At 43.2% G+C, this 24,732-nt stretch overlaps 1 protein-coding gene across 3 annotated transcripts in view; it reads left to right on the top strand.

Annotated features, from left to right (window-relative positions):
• The window catches only part of Upp2 (uridine phosphorylase 2), a 38,112-nt gene that overhangs the window by 4,495 nt on the left and 8,885 nt on the right, over positions 1–24,732 (top strand). For all 3 annotated transcript variants that reach the window (XM_055600124.1, XM_055600127.1, XM_055600126.1), the window contains exons 2-6: positions 5,454–5,571; positions 13,208–13,366; positions 15,645–15,759; positions 19,698–19,907; positions 21,862–22,008. In XM_055600124.1, coding sequence (XP_055456099.1) covers positions 5,454–5,571; positions 13,208–13,366; positions 15,645–15,759; positions 19,698–19,907; positions 21,862–22,008 — 749 coding nt within the window. The remainder of the gene's footprint in view (positions 1–5,453; positions 5,572–13,207; positions 13,367–15,644; positions 15,760–19,697; positions 19,908–21,861; positions 22,009–24,732) is intronic.

Here is a 24,732-nt window from a genome sequence, read left to right as displayed (position 1 = left end):
TCATGGTGTCAATGCCACCTTGTTTTCACTACGATCATATGGGGTTGTCTGCTTGCTTGCTTTTAGATAGAAAGCGTTCCACTGTTTGGTACAGGCTGGCTTGAAACCTTTTATTTAGCCTAAACTGGCCTTGAATGTAGGATTATTTTTGTCTCAGCTTCCCTAATTAGCAATCAGACTTCAAGGAAATAAAAAGGACATCTCCAAAATTATTATAACAAAAATTATTATTTGTGCTAAGGGATTATTGTAATACATCTAATACAAGAGAATGTAATTAATGACTGTGATGGTTTGAGATTTTCTTCTTGACCATAGAAAAGTTGGACATCAGTAGTTTTAGAAACTCTAAGGCACAGGTGTGCTTGACCAATTGAGTCAGAAATTCCAAGAAGGGACTGGAGCATCAACACTCTTTAGAGACCATCTAATGATTCCAATTTTTAACTAGAGCTTAGTTCTATATTATAGGTGCACACTACCACATATTTTATATTTCTTATCCCTACAGTATCCCTGTATTTGTACTCAAGGTCTGTGATGTCTCTAACTTTGTTATTTTTAAAGACATTAAGTTAATTTCTCTCTCTCTTACAACACACACACACACACACACACACACACACACACACACACACACCAAACACCTAATAGAACTGATATATTCAGTGAAATTGTAGGTTATAAACTCAGCAAACAAAGATTAACATTTTTTCCTGTCTACTAACCAGAAGCTACCTGAAAATGAATTTGATAAAACAATGCTAATTAAACAGAGTAAAATACTATATGCTGAAAAGATCTGCATATTGAAAACCATAGAATACTGATGAAAGAAATTCAAGACAACATGAAGACATAAATGGGTGAAAGGATATTTCACATTTGTTGACAGCTAGACTCGATACTGGTGAAATGTTCATGCCAACCAAAGTGGTCTGCAGATTCAACGTAATTCAAGTCAAGATTCTTTGCAGAAATAGTACAACCCTAAAATCTCTGTGGAAACAGAAAAGCTTTCAAATGGCAAAAAAAAAAAAAAGGCCTTCTTTGGTCACTGAAAAAAATGATCACCTTAGAAGTGCTTTTCCATGGACCGTTGGGACAAGAATCTCTGTCAAATTCAGACTCCAGCATACTTTAAAGTTCCCCCAGTGATTCGGACAAGCAGTTAGAGAGTCACTGGAGATGAATGAATGCGTTTCTTAGTGTTATGGTTTGTAGATTTGGTTGGGAATCCAAAGGAAAATCTCCAGATCATGAAAGCAGCTTTGGCAGAAGGAAATAAAAAAGTAGGATGGAATCTGGAAGAGAAAGTAAGTGGCAGGGTTTCCAGAACTTTAGTGTGCATATGAACCACTGGGGTTTTATTAGAATGCAGGTTTTGATTCAGTGGTCCTGGGGCAGAAATGTGGTTTGCCTTTCCAGCCAGCTTCCTGAGCCGGGCTGTGCTGCTGTGAAGCTTCACTCAGCGCTGTCTGCACGAGGGTTCCTCCCAGCAGCAGCAAAGAGGTGTGGGATGCCTGTCCTGCTTTGGGATGCAGAAGCTTGTTCTGCAGTAGTGACCATAAGCAGCATCATGGACCACTCTTTCTTTCTCCCCCCCACCAAAAAAAGAAGGTATGCCTCACAAACTAATTAGGAACCTGTTACTTCTAACGTTTTTAAGGAGGAAGAAAAAACAACACTAATAGTATTTTGCTCCACTTTCTGAACAGTTAAACTTAGGTTAACAAATAGGATTTGTTCAGTCTTAGAGATTAAAGAAAGATGCATTTGACAGCCTACATCAAGGAATTTACAGTTTTTCTGAGGAGACAGAAAATTAACTCCATTTTAACAGCATTAGCACAAACATAGATGCTTTAGGAGCACAGTGAGGGGAGAGATATTGATTAGGGATAAAGACTGCTTAGAAGACTCTCCTGGAAGATGCAGTGTTAGCTGGTCTTAAGGAATGAAGAGGATTTTGATGAGTAAAAAAAATGAAAGGGAAGCGGAAAGAGTGGCTCACGAGCAAAGGCTTGCAGCAGGAACTGGCACATTTGATGTCAAAATTTAAAAAATACTTCCTGAGCATCCAATTAATTTTGGCCTGGTCGCCAGTGTTTTTCCTTTGAATCCCCTTGGTGGTTTTTTAAGGCCAGATGAGAGCCAGGAGGGATGTATAATATGAGGTTAGTTGAGATGGTTGAAAGTATTTAGAAGGAAGTGGGAGAAGCAAAGAGTTTCCAGATGACTCTTGGTACGGTGTCTTGACCCCTGTAGTTTGGGACAGATAATTTGTTATCCCTGATGCATGAAGGAGTCTATTATGATAAACAGAGTAGGCTGTAAAGAGTGTGCTTTGTAAGTATAAAGTAGAGTGAAAGAAGGGCCCCCCTGAGAGGCAGCTCTCTGCCTTCTATTACATAGACTTGCCAAGTGAAAAAGGAAGGACGGGCCACCTAGCTGGGACTGCAGTGATGGGGCAGGGCCAGTGGCCCTAGGGAGAAAAGAAGCGTGGCTGGTGGGGTTCTCAAAGGTACCGATACTCAAGGTGTTTCTATAGACCAGGGTCACAAACATACAGAGAGAGAGAGAGAGAGAGAGAGAGCACTAAACCTGCATTTCCGAAAGAAAAGCCATCCAGGCAGTTCTTCATAGCTACTCATAAGAAATGCTGGCACATGAAAGAGACCACAGGATTCCTAAATTGTTTACCTACATACACCCAGATGCAGATGGACGAAGTTGAGGAGGAAGCCAAGAAGTGCGAGGTGGAGATGCAGTGCTCAGAGAAGCCCCTCAGTGGCTCGTGTGAGACACTGCTATGCAATCATACAGTTGCTACTGGTGGAGGATGCAGTCAGGGCAGGAGCAGGGCTTTGGCAGCCATGCATGGTTAACATGGGTGTTGTGTTCAGGCCTTAAGTGGGATGTTGGCTCCAGGATGCAGGTGAAAGTGAGGAGCCACTGAAATATCCTGGGGAATGGAGCGATGAGCTGACGCTAAGCAGACCTTCTAGGTTTCCCACCATTTTTCCGTCTCTGGGGCAATCTTTGTCCACCCATCCATTTTGTATCCCCTCACACTTTCTTCTGATGCCAGTAAAAATAAAAATAAATAAATAAATAAATAAATAAATAAATAAATAAATAAACAAACAAATAAATAAATAAATAAAAGGCATTCTTTAAAAGGAAACCAAAAAAAAAAAAAAAAACACTTTTTGTTTGGTTTTGTTTCGGGTTTCGTTATTGTAATTGGGATTTTTTGTTTGTTTTTTAGTTTTAGTTTTAGTTTTTGAGACATGGTTGCAGTATGAAGGTATGGCTGGCCCGGGACTCGCAGTACAGATCAGGCTGCCCTCAAATTCACAGATAACATCCTGCCTCTGCCTCTTGAGTGCTGCGATTAAATGTTTGCATCAGCATGCCCTGCTGAAGGGTTCATCTTATCTCACCTTCTGTTTCTAAGATTCATTTTTTTAACGACAGTAGTTTGGAATATTTTATCTTATGTGCTTATTATGGCTAGACCTCTTCTCCTATCACCCCCACTTTCTTTAAGCTCCTTAGCCATTCTTTGGGTCTCATTTTAGGCATTTCTTTTCTTGGTTAGCTAACTCTTGTTTCTCTTGGCTTGTACCTAGTCCTTCGTTCTTTGTCTCTGATGCATCCCAACTCACATTCCCAGGAGCCTGTTCATCTCTCTGCTTCCATCTCACCGCCCTCTGAGGTCTACTTCTCACCCGAACCTTCTAATGGAAACATGGATCATTTCCAAGTTCACCGACCACAACTGGCAACCTCTCAGTGGTCAGACACTAAATACTGTTTGAGCTCAGTGGCTCCTTGATCAATGCAAACCAGGCTGATGGGTGAAGAGGGTATCAGTTCCGTACAGCCACTGAGATTATGTGTCCCAGAGTCAAGCAGTACAGATAGACAAGTCACTTCCTACATCCCCTTAGGCCAAACTCAGTCAGATGACATTATGTCACTGGGGATTTAACCTAGCAGTGTACTCCAAAAGAAAAGGAATTGAAGGTTCACAAACACACTGTGGGCCTCAATAAAGTCTCATGATATTCCAACTACAGTGATAAGGGATACTTATTCTATCATTGTATATAAAGCCTTTTATAAACTCTGTGTGTGTGTGTGTGTGTGTGTGTGTGGTGCTGAGTCTCAGACAGGAAGGTAAATGCTTTGTTACTGTACATTCCTAATGTCTTACACTTAGGAAATTTAAGGCTCATAAACTTGCCAGGTGGCGGTTTTCACCATCTCTGCTTCACAGATGAGGGGATGGAAGGTCAAAGTTAGCTTGCTCATGCTTGCACAGAAAGTGTATGTCCAGTTGATCAGGCAACAGGAACAAAGGTGGTCCGAGAGCCGGGTCCTCACAGTAAGAGAGTGGCAGTTAGAGACAGAGTGAGCTGCGCAGAGGTGCCTGTAGATTTCCTGGTTGCATGGGAGTGCTCAACTTCTAAGAGCCTTGAAGTCTTCATTTGTAAGTTGGATTATTAATGTTACTAATGGAGCAATCAGGGTATTAAATGAGCTAATGTATTTATTTCATCAGTTTCCTGGTATGGTATAGTTTTCATGCTTAGTTCTAAGTGTGGTACATAGAAATTGTAAAACAAACATTGGTCACATTATACCAGATTTAATTATGAGAGGTTTGTGTGGAGTAGCTGTGTTAGTGGTGGTCATAGGTGTGGTCTGTTATCCTGTCTCAGGTGTGCTTTCTCTCCAGATAGCTTGATATCTCCTTTGTGTAGGTATTGGTGCTATATTTATTTTTTGTTATTTTCTTTGGGTTCTTATGTCTACCACCCTTCTCCACCCCAATCCTTTCTAATACCCCAACCACGTAGGAGAGACAGAAGGTTAGAGGGGCAGAGGGGAGTAGACCTCCATAGGCTATTTTCTGCTGATTAGGGACACCAGGATTTTTGGAGCAAGTCCAATCTCTGTCGTCAGGATATCTTCAACTTCTTCTTATCAAACCACAACAACAGCATCCAGGAGCTGCAGGGAGGCGCAGCACACAGGGAGGAGTAGCAGTCTTCTTCTTCTTCTTCTTCTTCTTCTTCTTCTTCTTCTTCTTCTTCTTCTTTCGCCTCTTCTTCTTCTCCTCTTCCTCCATCCTCTTCCTCCTCCTCCTCCTCTTCCTCCTTTACTTCTCCTTCTCTTCTCTTCCCTGCCCCCTCTCTAGGTTCCAGCATTTATATCCTCCCAAGAGTTCCCAGAATTCCAAATGTAAACTATCTGCAGCTGGCAAAAAATCATGCCCCTACTGGTGCATTAGGCAAACCATAGTTAGCAGCTGTGGACAGTCTGACGCAACCCTATATCCCACACTTGATATTAAAACAACAACAACAACAAATGTCACATAACATAACTGGGTTTCTAGAGAAACCAAAATTCTCACAACATGTATGTGTTTTTATCCCCAGAAAAAGGTCTGTATATGTTAAGAATCCTCACCTGGATGCTATGGATGAAGACATTCTCTATCACTTGGATTTAGGAACCAAAACACACAACCTACCAGCAATGTTTGGGGATGTAAAGGTAAAATATTTTGAATTTCAGAAAAATGACTCTATTTTCTCTACTATTTTTCTTTCTTATTTTCCTCAAAATAAGCTTCACACCTTGGCTAGATATAGGTCATGAGCTATCAAGCCATTCTAATTTAGAATTGAGCATTGTGAACAATCATTTCCACCCCAACAAGACATAGATGTTTTCAAACTAAATCCAATGCAAACATGATTACTTGGCCGCTGTGTCCCTGGAGATAATATAATTTTATTGACAATATGGTTGGGTATTCAGAATTCATTATGTCTTAACAGATTTAGTTCACAACTTAGCATCTACATTTATTGTTGAAGCTTACTAATTCTCATCTTCTTAAATCATAAAAGAATTCAAGACTAACAATGCCCTCTTATTCTCTTCTTGAAAGTGACCATTGTCCATTTTTTGTATCATTAATATTTTTACTACCCTATAAGAAATATTTCATGAGTAAATTGTTTATGGAATAATAATGGGATAATTATATTATTGTTATTTCTTTTATCACCTACATAAATTTTAAGAGCAATTCTTGCTCCTTATTTAAAATCAGGAAAACATAAACAAGAGCGTTCTGCCTTTAAAATATACCTTATAGTCCTCCTTTCTAGACCAAGGCACTATCAACTCACCTTCTTCCATTTCATTTATTCATTCACGTTTTTCTACAGGTATAAATCCATTGTACAAGGTACTGGGTTATGTAAGGATATTTTCTTACATACACATAATGTGTTTTGAGTATATTAACCTCATACTGCATCTTCCATTCCTTTGTAATAAAAGTATTAAATGTTTATAATAAGACTAAGGTTATAGCTCAGCATAGACTGGTATAGTGGTGAACACTCTCAGAACTTGGGAAGTTGAGGCAGGAGGATCAGAAGTTCACATTCAAGGTCATCTTTGGTTACATAGCAAGTTCAGGGCCAGCCTGGGATAGGTGAGACTCTATCTTAAAGAAAGAAGTCTTATATCAAAGCAGATGCTGAGACTTATGGCCAACCTTTGGGCAGAGTGCAGGGAATCTTATGAAAGAAGTGGAAAACAGTAAGATCTGGAGAGGACAGGAGGTCCACAAGGAGAGCAACAGAACCAAAAAATCTGAGCACACGGTCTTTCCTGAGACTCATACTCCAACTAAGGACCATGCATGGAGATAACCTAGAACCCCTGCACAGATGTAGTCCATGGAAGTTCAGTGTCCAAGTGGGTTCCATCGTAATGGGAACAGGGACTGTCTCTGACATGAACTGATTGGGCTGCTCTTGGATCACCTCCCCCTGAGGCGGGAGCAGCCTTACCAGGTCACAGAGGAAGACAATGCAGCCACTCCTGATGAGACTTGATAGACTAGGATCAGAAGGAAGGAAAAGAAGATGTCCCCTATCAGTGGACTTGGGGAGGGGCATGAATGGAGAAAGGGGAGGAAAGAAGGGATTGGGAGGGGAGGGGAGAGGGAGCTACAAGGGGGATACAAAGTGAATAAGGTATAATTAATAAAAAAATTAAAAAAGAAAGAAGTTTTAATGATACAACTTGCTATCTCATATCTTTTCTGTTTGACATTATGTTATTACTGTTTCCCCATTTTATTCCATTTTGTTTGAAAACCATTGTTCATGGGGTCAAGAATAGTTTATATAAATTATATAAAGTTACTCCAGGATGGCAGAGCTGGTATGTAGACCAAGATCTTCTAGGTCCAGTTCCTAGGGGTCTTACTTATTGTACCAGACATATTCTGAATTACAGTAAGGCAGAAATCTCCAAAAATTAAATGAGGAGGCATGTGAAGAAGGTGGTTGAGGAGGATGAGTGTAGGTAGAAGAAGAAAGGAAGGTGGAGGAAGGGAAGTAAGTAAGCAAGTACATCTAGGATGCCCATTGTCAGTCTGTGCTCAGCTGCCTCCTCCCTCCTCCTCTGAAGGAGCAAATGTGAGTGTGGGTGGGTTTCCAGGCAGCAGCACAGCCTGTGTCCCTATTCCTCTCCAGACTGCAGCTTCCAGCCTTTGTGCAGCTTACCTTTCTTTTCCTCTTCATCTTTTGAGTATAACCCCTGTCTCATACTGAGTCTTATATTTAGGCTCCAAGAATCTTGATCAAGTCAACTTCGGTACTCATTAACTGGATTGAACCTGAATTGAAATGTTAGGTGTGAGGTGCTTGCCTCACAGTGATTTCCCCGAGACCTTTTTCTAAGGATGACTGTTTGGAATAGGATTGCCGTAATCAACAAATGAAGGTACACTAGATTTAGTACATTAAGAAGACGGAGATGGGAGATGCTTTGATACAGAGCAGCCTTTTATCTGTATGTCTAAGTGTCTGTCTCCCCTCTACCATTCATGGGCTGCCTTCTTTGTATCTGAGCCTGCCCAGTCCCCACCGCGCAGGGCTTCTTCCTTCCTTTCTTCTGCCTACATGGCTGTGTAGTCAAAGAACATGGGAGGCGTAGGCAGGAAGGTCAGGAGTTAAAGTCTGGCTTGGGTTACATTAGAAACTAGATAGTATCTTTCCTATACAGAGGGAGAAACTAGGGCTCAGTGGATATGCATCGTTAAAACACACCTGCTACATTTATGTATCTGTAAGAGGCACAACACAGCCAGTAAGTGAAAGAGCTGAGCTTAAGTCCTAGGTTTCCCTGATGAAACAGTTGCTGGTTCTTTTTATTTTTAACACTACATTTGTTACTCTTCTCGTTATTGGTAAATCTCAGAATGGATAGCTTTGTTTTGGAGATGAGAATCACACATGTGTACACACACACACACACACACACACACACACACACACACGAGTGCATATCGTCTCATCTCTGTTAGACCAGAAATTGGAGCTTCATGTTTCCACTTCTCTCCCTGACTGGATTCCTGTCAGTGCTTCTGCCACACTGTTTCTCAGAGCCGCCATCCAATCTCAGAACCACTGTCCCCCGCCAGTACAGTCACTTGAATGACAGACATCCTCCATTTCAAATAGTTTTGTCCCTGAGAGCAACCCCAACCACAGCCCCATTTTGATGGGTAGGATGCAAAAATGTGTTTAGATTTAGGATCCAAACAGAATTATAATCAGAACAGAAACAGGATGTTGGGAACAGAAGATACAAATTGGCTGTAATAGATTTTGTCTTCAGAAATGTATCTTCATCCAGCACTCTCTTATCTCAGAGTGAGAACATTGTAGATCTGGTTTCGTGGCTCCGTTAAGTCTCAGGTCAACAATCCTGGCTACAAAGCTGGGACATAACTCACCAATGCCTAAAAATGCAACCTTACTCCACAAAAGATGGCGATAATTATTATCAATACTACCTTCAAAGGGAGAGAAGACGGTGGGATATACAGTTTAGACCTGAGCCAGGTATGGTGGTGCGTGCTTGCAATCACAGCGTATGGGAGACGTAGGCATGAGTGTCTTTCTCATGCCACATGGCTTTCTCCTCATAGTGAGTCCAAGACCAGCCAAGGGTACAAGGGATCCTGTCTTAAACAAACACACAAACAGACAGAAAAACAAATCTGGCTGATTCCGATAGTTAGCCTTATTCCTTTGTATCTTTCCTCTATTTTGAAGGATTTTTCCCACTTGGTACTACGTAGTTTCAGTGGCTTAGTACAATGTAGGCTAACCTTTCGATCTTAACACACATAAAGCAGTTGTGCCTGGCTGATGGCTGGTCAGGTAGAGGCGAGGCCCAGAGACCTGGTTCTCTTATATCTCGCTGCTTTGAAACCTTCAATTTGTGGCTGGAAATCTCCCTGAGTGTCGACCTCCACCTGGCAGATGGCAGAAGTAATGTACAATATGTCTTCCTTGTGGGATGGGCGTGGGGGGTTTGTCTGTGAACTAGGCTAGAAATGGAACACATTACTTTTTGCTCATAGTCTAGTGGCTGGAACTCAGGCATTATGGCCTTGTCTACTTGGAAAGGAACCTGGGAAGTTAGAATTAGCTGTGAACCCAGACAGAAGAGGAAATAGTCTCGGCATGTAACTCATTAGTTTCTGCCATACTCACTGGAGATGAAAACAATTGAAAAATGTGATAGAGGTGCTGGAAAGATGTTTTTCAAATTCAACATGCAAATATATATTGTGTCATGTCTTCACAGATTTCTTTCATAAAATCACTAACTGGTACAGTCCAATTCATCTAAGCAATTATTTAAATGTTTTTTCATTTTTGAGATCATAATACAATTACACTTCCCCCTTAATTATTTTCTCTCCAAATCCTCTCAAATACCCCTCCCCACACCTCTTCAAATTCATGGCATCTTTTTTCACTAACTGCTATTGCATGAATATATGCATATACATATCTATCCTAAATGCTATCTGGTTCACTCCATACAAAGTTGCTTTTTGTTCATATATTTTCAGGACTGACTATTTAGCATAGGACTGAAGCCTCATGGGCTTTCTCCATCCAGTTTTGCATGCCCGTTGGTGCTATTCTTATTCAGCTCACACTTGGGCAGTTGTGTTGTTGAGATGTTATTAGTGCAGCTTCTGATGTTGCTAGGAAACACAGTCTTCCAACAAACTCCCTGGTCCTCTGGCTCTTACTGTCTTCCCCTTCCTCTTCCACAATGTTCCCTGAGCCTTATGCGTTGTAGATGAGATCCACTGAGACTGGCCTTCACAACTCTGCCTTTTGTGGTTTCCTGTAAAGGTCTCAGTCTGTTGCAAAAAGTTTTCTTGATGGGGTGCAGGAGGTGGTAAAGATCACATCTACCTGTGGCTTTAGGGACAAAAATGTCTATAGAGTGCTGTTAGGGACTGTGCTGGTTTAGTAAATTAGTGGTTGTAGATTCTCCTCCAATAACCATGGCTTGCTTAGCTCTGAGTAGTTAGCTAGGTACCACGAATGCTTTCACTGTTGTTGAGTGGGTCTGAAGTCCAATTAAAGAGGTGTTGGTCACTACCAGTGCATGTGTGCCATTATTGCACCCTTCGGGTTACCACGCCATTCTGGTTATTAATGTGTTTCATAGGCATGACAGCTACAGAGGACTGACTGTTGGTTGCATCCCTCTTTTAGAAGCTTGCATGGTGCCTTCTAGTGCCATGAAAGCTCATCTTCAGGGGCGTTCAGATCAATTCCAGCTCAGGAGGCTCTGGGCCATGTTTCTGGAATGCATAGTGTATTCAGAATTTTAAGTAACATGGAAGATCATTGCTTCATAAGACTTCATAATATGCACTTAAATTGTCCTTGCTACACAAAATTCATAAACTGCATTTATGTTGTAAATTAATGCAACATGGCAAAATCTTTTAAGCTACTGGGGATGTTTGAAAGTGAGTTTGTTCTGGAAGTCATTAGGCGAAATCCTGAACATATTTTTATAATGCTTCTTTTTCCTGCCCCATGCATTTCTGCCTTCTTTGATAAAAGATCATTTTGTTTGGAACGTAAATAACAGTCAGTGCCGCTGGAGGCCAGCGTTGGCTGGTGGTCTTCAGCCGTGTTTTGCTGCTTATTAAAGCAGGCTGGCCGTGGTGTCTGCAGGTGATGCTTAGTGAGTCTGATTTTAGAGTAAGCGTCAGGAACTCAGCTGCTTCTGGCCACGCATGTCGTCTGCGTGTCTCCGGAAATCTGCAGGCATTCCTGCTGATTACTTCAATGTCTACCGTTCAAAGTGGAACACAAACCGCAAACCAGGCTAACATCTGTTTCGGTTCTACGGTCAACCTGAATGATTGTAATTTAGTTGCAGTGGCACCACACACTGAGGTTATTTTTCAAACTACTGTGTTTTGTGTATAAAAAGGTGATTCCTTGTATTTAGACCTTGACCTATCCATAAGAAGAACGTGTGTAGCTACTTATAGCAAGAGAGGAGCAAAGTTCATGAGTGATCCATAGTAACTGCAGCTCACCTTAAACAATGGCCCGCCTTGCCCTCTTGTCCCTAGCCTTCGTGGTTGCCTCTCATTGTTCATTACTACCTTAAGGCCCTGTTAGGAAATCCCCCAGGACATTCCAGAGAAGACAGCAGTGAGGGGATGAGAAGCAGAGTGCCCAGACCAGAAGAAAAATTGTGCCCTATGATTGGAGATGATTATACAGTCATGCTGCCCAGGAACTATTGTTAAACGAAAACAGGACGAATCAGGGGGCCGAACCACCCAATGCTTCTGGTGATCCTTTGCGTGACAGCCCTGCAAAGGTCATTGCTAGCCTTCCTCGGATCCTCTGCTTCCTGCAGCACACATCAGCCAGGCACCACTACTGTCTTTTTCCCTCCCGGAAAACTCAAGTCAGCTTCACTTTTACTGAATTCTGCAGTGGAGAGATGTGAGCTCAAGATGCAGACCACGGGGGAGTTATGTGACAGTAGAAGTTCGGGTTTATGGACGCTGAGAAGCTGCCAGGCTCCACGTCTGCTCTTTTGCCATAGTCCATCCCACTTCATTCTAACTGAACCTGAGAGCACCGGAGATGGTGGTCTGAGGAGTATAAAGGTTGTGTGTATTGCCGAACAAGTTACTTGATCAGTGATAAGCTAGCGCTCAAAGCCAAATATGCCTGCATTCAAAGGGCAGCTGCCCAGCAGTCCTCGGCTTCTGCTTTCTGGGCTTTCAACGCATGCGTCACAGAGTATATACCACATACATCACACCACATATAACACGCCACATACACCACATCACATACGCTATCCCACATACACCACACCACAGATACCATCCCAAACCTCCTACACTACATATACCACATCTCTTACACAACTCGACACCGCTCTGTGTGGCTTTTGTTTCTGAGTGGCTTTCTGCCTGACGACCCCCTGCATACTCTGCTTCGTCCTGGCCTTTAGAATGTTTGCTCATCCTCTGTCCCTGACCCCTGCTTGGTGGCTCCCTGGATGCCTTCTCAGGTAGACCAGCAACAGGCCACTCGGCTCCCCTCTCTCTGGCATATCCTCCCATCCTTGGGGTTTATGTATTCCTAACATGTTGTGACACAAGCAATCATGATTTTTCCTTTGAATCAGAGTCTCACTATGCAGTCTCGTCCCACATCAAATTCACTATGTAGTCCAGGCTTCTCGGAAACTCACAATCCCCCGTCTCTACCTCAGAATGCTGTTGAAGGCATGTATGATGATAATTGGCAGTAGGCATGCTTAACTACCATTTCTCGCCATATTTGATTAGACATAACAACCTTTGACTGCAATATCTGCCCTAAAGTCAGAGAAAAAGATAAATACTAAAACAAATTAGTGGGATAGGTGAAATACTGCAGTCAGATTCTGAACTTAGAGTAACAACCTTTGTTCCATGGTGATTTCGTTTTCCTCAGTGAAGAGCAGAAAGGTCCCAAGCTAAGTCCTTTAAAGCTTAAAGTTATCACAGGAAAGTTTTAAATAAAACCACCAAGAAATATCTCCTTGAACAATGTCAACACTTTTCTTCACTAATTTAGTGCATAACTCATGGCACCTAGTCATCTTCTTCCAGGTTAATGGTGTAAATGAGCAAAATTTTGAACACCATCCAGGACACCTACACAGTCAGAAGTGCTACAGAACAGCGCCGTTGACTGACTGCTGACCCGAGCTCTTATCGTGTGGACAGTTGTAGTCACCTGTTTGTTTTTATTGACAGTTTGTCTGCGTGGGTGGGAGCCCCAACAGAATGAAAGCGTTTGCACTGTTTATGCACAAGGAACTCGGGCTGGAGGGAGATGGAGAAGACATTGAAGACATCTGTGCGGGAACAGACCGATATTGCATGTTCAAAACAGGCCCTGTACTCTCCATCAGTGTAAGTTCAGGATGGCCGGGGGCCGGCTAGCCTTTGCAGGATGGACACACCAAACTGGGGCCATCCGAACACAGTTCTCTCCCCACTCTGCCTTGCCCGCCTACACAAGGAATGTGAGTGAAGAGGTTGACACAACCTCTAGAAAAAGTTTTCAGGGCAGGCCAAAGCATGCAGGGCCACTCCCTGCCCTTAAACTCACTGTTTAACTATTGGAGGTAAGGGCAAAAGTCTCCAAGGCTCTTCCCTCTTCTAACTGACTGACATGCTCCTTTCCCCAGCCGTTTCCTTTCCTTCGTCCTTTATTCAGCTTTAGGAACATTGAGCTATCATAGAGGCCAGTTCTCAGGATTGTTAGAATTTAATACGAATGAACTTCCTGAAAAGCAGCAAGTGCATTTCCACAGAGCCCCTGTGACGTGCTCTCCTCAATTAGAATCTGAAGGCTTTCCTGGACGCAGTCTGTGTAAAGATGAAATGGAAGCAGAATGAGTCTCTGAGCAGTTCCCACTAGCAACAAGGGCTTAGGAGGGTGTCTGTACACAGCCACCCAACTCTGCCCAGCTCAGCCCTCTGCTCATGGCTGTCTTCTGAAGCAAAAAATCCAAGTCCAGCATGTATTTGGATTTGGTAGTCCTCTCAAGGGGCATAAGCAGGGGATAAGAAGTAAGACCTGCCTAGATGTGACAATTCTGAAGAGCTCAGTTGTAAATGCCCTCTGTATTAGGGGACATTTGACCCCTCAAATCACTCAGATTCCTCAGTGGTGGAATGTGATGGGAGCTGGGAACATGGGGTAAGAAAAGAAAATAGGTAGTACCATTGAGGCAGTGAAATTCATCTCCCTTCTAGGCCAAGAGTGCCTGAAACCTGTCATTCATTATTAATTTGTTCGTTCAATAATAAAAAAAAATCATAGACTATCTACATTAGAAGCTAACTGTCCCCTGATGTTGTTCTATTAACTTTTCAGTTAAAATCCTTCAAACTATACTTATTTGTTCTATTTTGTACAGCAAATGGAGAAAGAAAAAAAGTAGCACTTACCCCAAAAGTGAAATGTAATGAAAGGCTTCATCATAAGACGAAGCCAGAGGTGATCCTGCTGTCCTGTCAAGGAACGTGAGCTAAATGGTCAAGGCTAGCCACTTAGACTATTTGCAGTTTTATCATCATATTGAGAACTAAGTGCTGATCCTAACATTAACAAATGGCTGACTTTGAAGGAAACTGGTGAAATAGTAACCCATCCTCTAATTAACAGTTGAAGCAAATGGTAGTTTGTTCATTCATTTGTAGAGTGCGCCAAGGCCACACACATCAATACAGACTTGACTCCTGGATCCAGAAGGCTCATGAAGCTTTAAAAAATCAGGGTGTATTGGATGAGAGCAAAAACTGGTGACCCCAATGCCCACAGTTTTCAATAGTCTTGGTGATGGGAAGGAGAAGGAGCTCTGTTTGAGAGCATCAGGGCAACAGATCTAGTGGTGTTCCAAAGTCTCTGTGGCACGGATCAGTACACAGGCTTTGCCGCCATGGTAGAAGTAAAGTAGCCACCAATAAAGCTCAAGGCACAGCATGGGAGATATTTCCCAAGATTTGTTAGATGTGACAGAACCACCAGAAATGACTAAATCCTTTAGCTTGTCTTTTCTGACCCCTAGCCCAGTGACTGTGATTGTTTTGACATAAACGCTGAATTACACAAGACTGTGGCCATGCTCCATGACCATCTAAACTTATTCATATGTTCAGCATAAGTTTCAAACTCTCGAGTGGGAATTGAAGCCACATTTCTTTCTTAGAGTCATTCTAAACTCACATGGCTTTAACAGCAAGTGATCAAAGCTACATTTGAACAATAAAATTGGTTTACTAATTTTCTCACTAGGGTGAAGTAAGAATGCTGAAATGGCAGCCAAAATTATCCTCAGTTTCATGTCAGTTATATATGGGGGAGTGACCCTCTTCACATAAGTTCACTGGAAAGAACCCCACAGTGCAATGAGAACTGACGATGCCCTGGCACTTTCTGCCATCCCACCGGTTTAGCTGGCAGTAGGATGCCTCTCTCTAGTCCTCGCAGATGGGCACATCCATCAGCATGCCATGTAGGCATCACTTAGAGATGGCTTGTGCTTTCCCCAGCACTGGCACAGTCTTAATGATTATGCAAATTTATACATGGGCTGTTAACTTGTAAGGGAGAAAAAAAAATGCGTCCTGCTCACTTACGCGTGTATGAGATATATAACGACTCTCCTCTCTCTCCCAACAGCACGGGATGGGCATCCCCTCCATTTCCATTATGCTCCACGAACTCATCAAACTACTCCACCACGCACGCTGCTGTGACGTTACCATCATCAGGATTGGAACGTCAGGGGGCATTGGTGAGACGGATTGATTTCTAGCATTACGGCTGAGTGATCCTTCGTATATCCCTGTGTTAATTCAAAGCGCGCCAGCATACTTAGAGCCCAACAGAAACACACACAGGCTGCAAAGTAAGGGGAGGCTTAAATCCGCACCCCCCTCCGTGTGTGTGTGTGTGTGTGTGTGTGTGTGTGACAGAGAGAGAGAGACAGAGATTCCACTGTTGTTCAAAGATGTTTAAACAAAAACGTTGATTTATTAGAAAGTATGATTTTATGGTGTGTTCTAGTTTTTCTCTTGTTTTTTGTTTTGTTTTGTCAAAAGACCCTGACCAAAATTAACATGGGCAGAACAGGGCTTAAAAGACTAATAGCTCACAGCCAATTATCGAGGAAAGGCAAGGGAAGAACATAAGGCAGGAACCAGGAGGCAGGACCTGAAGCAGAGGCGGAGGAATGCTGCTAGGCTGTTCTTATGCAGTTCCTCATTCAAGGTTCCCTCTTTCCAGGTGACTTTAGTTTGAATCCAGTTGACAAACCCTACTCAGCACATGGGAAGAGTAGACTTGATCCTGGGAAACTGTATGTGACAGGAATGAGGGTGTTCAGAGAATTTCAAGCATTTGCTTGTTTTATCTACTAAGTATCAGTCCTTATAGTTGCTAGCAAAATATTGTTTTTTGGCTCATCTCAGTGGTTTTAGCTCTTTCCTTGGCTGTGTCTTTTCTCAGCTACCTAACAAAAAGGACCATGTGGGCTTTCTTTTAGGAAAAGTCCAATGGCTACCTAACTTCATCCTCCTTGCCTCCCTTCAATTGTCTCTTAAGGAGCAGCTCTTGTCAGGGTAATCTTGTCGCATGGAAATGCACATCACTGTTATAAATGGAAATGGTTGGTTTCCACAGAGTGACAGGACTACAGGGTTACTTAAAAGGGGGTGAGCTTTTAAAAAGACATATCCTCTAGAATTGCTCATAAGCATTTTGGAGCAAGAGGTGATCTCAACAAAAAAAAAATTCCTCAAAGTACTAGAGAAGTGGCATGGTTCCCAGATGGATGGCTCTGAGTAAGATCAGGCAAGTTAAAAAGGACCACAGCCTGTCTGAAGCTATATTCCAAGAACAAAGCCATACAAAGCCCTTCATATGTAGACAAAAACAAACAAACAAAAACCCAACAAACAACAAAAACCCACTGTGGGTGTTCTTCCAAATGGGAAGGAGGATGAGGTGTTGGACATGGGGTAGTTTATCCAACAACATCCCAAATAATCAGTTTCAGGGAACAATGTGCCTGGTAAAGACATGGACAATGTTATTAAGGCTGCTTGTAATTCTTGGTTTGTGGGATACCGTGATCTGCCTTCTGAGCTCACAGCTACACGTTCTGTCCTCCTGACTGCTGCGGTTGTCACAGGATATGAATGAGTCTCCAGCAAGTCACTCTAATGACCATCCAAATCATGGTCATGGTCTTGTGTGTCATGATAACACAGTATAGACTACAACAAGAGAGTAACAACATGATAGAGGCCTGTAAATGGCGCAAAACTATACTATTGTACTGGTGCAAACAGCTTCATTTCAGAGCTGCCTCTTCATTATGAATGCTATAACTAAGACAGGCTCATGGCTTTTTGTTTGAAGCAACACTATATTTGAAGATGGAAAATACAGCTGTTACTTATTTTCTTGCTGACATGATCATTCCTTAACTGAGCAAATACCTTGATAAGGGAAAGGTACACAGTTAAAAAGCACTTTTGTCTTAGAGAAACTATGTTATAACTGCTTCGATGTTAAGGGTTTATGTATGGGTACATCTGTTTGGAACTTGTCTTAATTGAATTCATTGATGTGGGCATGACCATTCTTTAGGCAGCTGAATTGTGTAAGGGTAGGGAAACCCAGTTGAGCACAACTTCTACACGTTAGGACAGCATGAGGAAAACACATCTTCAACTTCCTTCTCAATGTCTTAGGGTACTCTGAAAAAGGCAAGTAGCCTCTTGCTTCTGACCAAGCAGAGATGTATCTTCAGAGGCTATTGTGATGGGTAGCTTCAACTGTCGACTTGACACAACCTAGCATCCCCTGGGAAGGGTCTCGGGGAGAGATTACCTACCTTGGATCAGCCTGTGGGTGTGGCGATTTCATAATTAAATTCACTGATGTAGGCAGGGGGCCCTGACTTGTGTAAGAGTAAGGAAATGCAGTTGAGCCCAAGAAACGAGGAGGTACATGTGCAATTTTTTTTTTCTCTGCTCTTGACTGTAGATGAGACTGGCTACTTCTAGTTCCCGCCTTAACTTCCCCATAGTGGTGGACTGTGAGCTGGAATTGTAAACCACATCAACCTGGTCTCCCTGCTTTTGTCAGGGTGTTTTATCACAACAACAGAAATTAAACTAGGACAGCCACCTTCAATCTCTAGAAATTTAAAGTGTTCTGTAATTAACTCTAATTTGGTCTATTGGACTGTGTATTAACCCATGACGTCTGCACTCCCTAGCCAGGGTTGTTAAATTTTTATCCTGTAAAGTGCCAGGTAATAGAAGTTCGGCGCTTTGCAAACGGTGCACTTTCTGTTGCTGCTTCTTAGTGCCCCATCACAGCTCAGATACAGCAAGGGCAGTTCATAAACCAACGCGTAATCATGTTGCAGCAAAAAGCTTTATTCACTAAGGCAGGTGGCCTGTGGCCTGTGGACCAGAGTTTGCAGACCTGTGTTCTGTGGTATCTTGACAGAAGCATGTACTCACTGGCCAGATTTCTGTTGAATTCTTCTGATGTGATGGGTGAAGCCTCAGACCTGGGGAAAGCAGTGAAGTGACGCTGTTCTTACCTTTATATAGCTTGGGTTCCATCAGAGAGGTAGACAAACAAAAGACAGTTAGAAAATAAGTGTACAGCCACCCAGGAAGATACCTGATAAAACAGGGTCAAATGAAGGGGAAGGAGGTCCTCCCCTCTCAGTGGACTTGGAAAGGGGCAGGGAGGAGACCAGGGAGGGAGTGTGGGGTGAGGGAATGAGAGAGCGGGATACAGCTGGGACACAGAGTTAACAAAATGTAACTAATAAGAAAAATAAAATAAAAAAAAAAAAGAAAGAGAATAAGTGTGATGAGTGTTAGGAGAGAGACTGTCCAGGGTACCATCTAGATATATCTTCTTATGTGGGCTGTCAGTAGAAATCAGGCTAGATCAAAAGGTGAGTCCCAGAAGGCCCCACTGTAACTCATCTGTGTTACCTTTTACTTATTTATGCTCATTTCTTTGGTTCTCCTTCCATGGCTCAGACTTTTGGAAGGGAGTGACTCCAGCTGACACCTGAGGAGAGCTGACATTATTGTGATGAAAGGGAGTTGGGAGGACAAGCACACACTCAGGCAGGGAGAGTAAGAGTGGCAGAAAATGGCATCTTAGTGGGCCCAGGCCCCTTGAGCAAGCCAAGCTTTACAGCAAGGGAAGGTCAGCCAAGATGCCTAATTTGCATGGAGTCCGGGGAAAAAAGGAAGGGTGTGTGATAAGAATCTGAAGGAAGAGGGAGGAAAGCTGCCAAGAAATTATAGTAATCGAGGAGTTTGTAGGAAGATTAAATATCAAGTAGTCACATCACTTTATAAAAGCTACTTGCTGGCAGGCTCGTTTACTTTATTCCTGACCTAATTTATTCAAATTTGAGCCTGAAGGCTGACACTAATTTGCATGTCCAAGAGTCATGTTTGTCTTGCAATCTAAACCTCACCACATTGTAAATGCAGATCTGGAAAGACAGCCAATGAAAATGCCTGTTCTAAAGGTTATTTGGTTGCACTTAGGGAAAAAAAAATATTTTTATAGATGAAAACAGGGAAATCATTAACAAACAGCATTAATTACTGTTGATGGAATAGGTGCCACACTACATCAACTTGAAGCAATCTTTTGGGATCTCTTACTTATTCCATCTGGCAGGCATTGCCCCAGGGTCTGTGGTAATAACAGATACAGCTGTAGACTCCTTCTTCAAGCCTCGGTTTGAGCAGGTCATCTTGGACAACGTGGTCACCCGAAGCACTGAACTTGACAAGGAACTGGCTAACGATTTGTTCAACTGTAGCAGAGAAATCCCCAATTTTCCAACCCTCATCGGCCACACGATGTGTACCTATGATTTTTATGAAGGTGAGAATCATCTACCCGCCATGAAGGAGGTATGAAAACACCAGCAGCTTGTTATACAAGCCCACAACTTATATTAAAACTGCACACTAGCAAATTAATAGTGTGGATTTGCAAGGGGAAAGCAAATAGGCTTTTTACTTACTAAAGCATAACAACATAAGGGCTTAATAAGCATCCGAGGAACATGCAGAATGAGTTTATATTGAGAATGGGTTTAATCCTATATCAATTTGAATACTAAAATGCAATTAGTGATATTGACAGCATCTTCTCTCTGCTCATGACTTTTACTTAGATTGCTGACTTTAAGAAAGAGGAATATGCTGCCTCTATGCTTTTGTCATTCCCCTGAGCCCCAGGCAAGAAAGACCAGGAAGCAGAGAGAAATGCTTAATTAGACAGATCCTTTGGGGATGCCGTGGTCTTAGAGAGGGGCTTTTGTCCCACAGCCAAGAGTCAGTGGTCTCCATACCGAGTTTAGAGCTAAATTGAAGGTCACTGCCAAACAGCAGCTCTTGAGGTGAGAGAAGAGGGGCAAGGCAAAAAGAAAACAAAACAAGGTAACCTCCAAAGATAGACTCTGCTCATTAGATGTGTCTACGTTGCCTTGATACCATTGCATGCTGGGCTTTCAGCAATCTTGTGCTGTAGTTATTGTTCATATGACAATCATAGTTAATCTTGAGATTTCATTACCAACTTCTTTTACCTTTCTCTAGATTAAAGTTTACCTGTTACTTTAAAAGGAGATAGGTCGTATTCTGTTTGTCCAGGTATTTATATAACAAGCAGGGTGGTAGATGGACAGGTTGAGACCATTCTAGAACATTGGTTGTTAGGCCTTTCCATTAGGGGATCACCCACGCAGGCGTTTAAGTCACAGCTCATTAGCAGAACCCGGTGGAGTCAGTGTTTCCATTGGCCTGTGAGCTACCCTTTCAAATGTGAAGCACTTTGCCAACATTTGTAATTTCTAGAGCTTTCCATGTGAAAATCCAGATTTCTGGATTTCTGTTATTACATAAAGTAGCATGAAAAAAGTACAGAATAATATATATGTGACAGCCCTGGAAAGCTCTGGCTCACATCTGGGGGCTGCTTATACTGTGGGTGAAGTGAGGCAACTCCTATATGCCCAGGCAGACCCTTGCCATCACATTACCTATGGCTACTGGGCCATCTGGGTTTGACTCAGCCTAAATAACACAGAAGTGTTGACAGGCAACACTGAAGAGAAGAGAAGGAAGAAGGACAACCTGACTGCCAGGATGGAAGCCACGGAGAACAGGGGCAAAGGCGAGGAAGGGCTGAAGGACTTCGGGAAGACTGTTTAAGTAATGGCAACCAGCTTCCATCTGGGCATTGCTGGGTAGAAAAGGTTGGAATGCCCTCATGGTGAAGGGGTAACATCAGAGTGTCCTCCACTGTCAACCTGGTGAAATTAAGCAAGCCGGAAATCATAGGAACAATCTGAACATGAAAATTAGAGTGAAGGGATAGCATGAAGCTGGAGAGGTGTGTGGAGAACCAAGGACATACCTGTTGCCTATGTCTGGCCATGGTGGTCATATGGAGAGAAGCAGTGTCCAAACCCTTTACCTCAGGAGTATCATTGAGGTATGAAACCTCTTTTCCTCCAGTGTCTCCACCTGGCTTGTCCCCCTGTCACTGGGGCAGCTTAAGGTCCTCCTCCAAAGACAACTTTCTCAGTAGACCCTTCACCCCGTTCCTGATGTCTCCATTGCCCTTCAGAACCGGGACAGCCCTGTACATACCCTCTGCCCTGTGTGTGCAATTTTAGCCAGGTACGGCTACTGTCTTTAGCCCTTTGGCGGAAAGAGTCTGCAGCCAAGTGAGTTCTTCGGAGGAGGCTCACGCAAGATGCAGGGACAGGTGCAGAGCGACTGCCGCCGAGGTGAGACGTTGGCCACTAAATCACTCCATCCTCTTTCAGGCCAAGGTCGCCTCGATGGAGCATTGTGTTCCTTTTCAAGAGAAAAAAAGCTAGACTACTTGAAGAGAGCGTACAAAGCTGGAGTCAGGAACATCGAAATGGAATCGACGGTGTTCGCAGCCATGTGTGGACTCTGTGGTCTGAAAGGTAAGTTTCTTGTGACTAACAAGGGTCCCCTCCCCTTGTCCACAAAGACATCTTACGTTCACTCTTCAGAAGAAGGAAAGGGGGCCCAGGTAATTTATATTTTGTATTAAATGCATGCCTTAAGTTATTTATAATATACATAATCTCATAATAGCAGGTAGGACATTGTTCTTACCATGGCTATGAGGAAAGAAAGCTCAAAAACCAAAATTCCAAGGTCATCTGCTGGCAGCTGACATAGCTTGCACTCAACTGCAAGTCCATTGTTCTCTGTCTTGGTAGTGGCTGCCTTTTTTCTATCATAATTGAAACTATTGAGACAAGATGCAAATGAGAGATTCCTAAAATAGTCTATCAGTCATAATTTTAATTAACGTGGTCAGGAAAAGGTAGGAGGAGAAGGTGCCATTTGGGAAAGGCCACATGGAAACCTGGGAAGCGCATTCTGGAAGGTGTAAATGTAAAGCTAAATATATCAGGAGCGCGCAGGTGCGCTTCAGGAACAGGCAGGGAGAAGTGCGGGGAGGGGTGGTGAGAGAGGTGGGGGGGTGGGGCACGTTGCCCGCACCACTGCTAAAACTTCAGCTTTCTGTCTGGAAACTGGAAGGTACTGGAGAAGTTTCTGTAGACTCTCTCTGGATGCTGACTTGGGAAGATGCTAACCGGGCCAGAGCAGAAGCAAGAAGAGGAATAAGAAGGATAGGGCAGCCATCTAGCAAGGCGAAGGGCCAAGGTGATGGCACAGGGCTGTGAGATACAGTTAGACTCTGCACAGCTGAAAATAGAAACCCAGTAAGAATTGCTGACAGCTCAATGTGAGTTTTAGGGAAAGACAGACCCTAAAGAGACAAAAGGGAGCTTATCGAAGCGGGGACAGGTGCGTTCAGGTGAGGATTTGGCGGCAGAGACATGCAAATAGAGGTCAGGTAAGCAGGCAGTTGAAGGCACAGATGAAGGGTTTGGACTGGAGGAGTGAACTTGTATGTTAAAGGTGTAACGCTGGCATTTGAAGCCAATAGGGTAGATGAGACACATCGGGCATAGACACAGGGAGAAAGAGATCAAAGTTTAAAGTTAGGGGAGAAGACCCGAGAGGAGTGATCAGTGATGTCAGCAGCACACCAGGGGAGTGTTCTCCAGACAATGAACACTTGAGAAAACAACCCTGAATTCTAACATTTGTCTTTACATATTCTCATATGCGTGTTACAAACACTGCGCATGCGTTAACATTTCTGAGAATGCGCTTTGGAGTAAAAGGGCGTTCTTAAGGACATTAATTGCAGAAACGCTATTCCTAACCGCTGCCACCTCAGGACATGTGTACATGACAATTTCTGTACTAGTCCTTTCTCGTGCTGTTTAGTTTTCCCACTATTTACATGCATGTGCGCATGTGTGCGTGCGCATGTGTACGAGTGTGCATATCTTGTGGAAGCCGGAGGTCAGGAATCATCCTCATTTTGCTCCTCTACCTCAACCAAACCCTGAGCTCAATGACATGGCTAATTCTGCTGGCTAGCTTGCTCTGGGGAAAACCCTTTCTCTGCTTTCTGAGACTAGAAGCACTGGCCAGTCTCGGTACACTTGGTAGGCATTTAGTTAGGTATGCAGAGCAAGCCCTTTAACCATCTTTCTATCCCCACACAATTTACAAGCACATCCGAGTGCTGGCTTTCAGAGAAACCACAGCCTGCTTTCCTCTAAACAAATCAGCGCGAGTGGGGCAGTTTGACCTTGCTTGAGCAGCAATGCAGAAGATTTCTGCTCCAGGATGGGCCTTCTGGGGTTTCTTTATTGTGGAAACAAGTGACCACTTGACTCATAGATCTGCTAATATGCAAATGAGCAGATTCTGATACCCGGTATAGTCAAATGTAAGATGCTGAGCCAAGAGGCCACCACCAGGTGTAAGAGTGGTGATGACCATGAGCTCTTTTTAGAAAAGTTATCTCTTGGCCCCCAGGGAACATGGCAGGCTTGTGAATCCTAGGTATCTTTCTGTCTTGGTCTTCAGAGACCCGATGGGAGCCATTCTCCTAAGAGAGCTCTTTCTCTCCTTGTGGCAGATCTCATGACCTTGCTCTCACCTCCACCTGCAGGCATCCCTCCTTCATAGCTTGCCTTCCTTGATTTTTCTGCAGCATTCTGTTCTCTCTGCTGCTGCTGCTGCTGCTGCTGCTGCTGCTGTTGCTGGAACTTCTGGCTGCGGCTTTCAGCAACCATGCAGGTCTCTCTCTCTTCTAAGCCACGGCTGCAGCCTCCTTTTCATCATGCAGTTCCCGGCTGCCAACACACATACTAAATGAGCCATCCACAGCTCTGCAACCCAGCAACTCTGTTGTTCATCCAAGTATTACTGTGCCATTTTCTTTCACGGTCACAGGAGCTGTTTATCTCCCCCGTGACATCATTGTTTTAAAAGGTGGACTTCTGGCACGTTTGCTCTGGAAAATCAACTATCAGGGCCAGACAAAAGACCCAGGCACAGGTTGCTATCATGTCACCATCTTTCACTGCTACTTCATCACATTTTCCCCTCACCCCTCCCCAGTGGGAAAGCTTGGATACTGGTACATGGCCCTCCGACTTTAGCCCATTTACCAACCCACTCTGTGTGAACTAGGAAAGCTTTGGTAGAAGGGCTGAGGCTGCACTCATAGGCTGCAGCAAATAATAATAATAATAATAATAATAATAATAATAATAATAATAATAATAATA

This window comes from Psammomys obesus, unplaced genomic scaffold (genome assembly GCF_907164565.1).
Source record: "Psammomys obesus unplaced genomic scaffold, mPsaObe1.curated_primary_1811, whole genome shotgun sequence".
In the NCBI taxonomy this organism is placed as follows: domain Eukaryota; kingdom Metazoa; phylum Chordata; class Mammalia; order Rodentia; family Muridae; genus Psammomys; species Psammomys obesus.
Note: the sequence above shows the minus strand (reverse complement) of the source record. Positions and strands in the feature narration are given on the sequence as shown.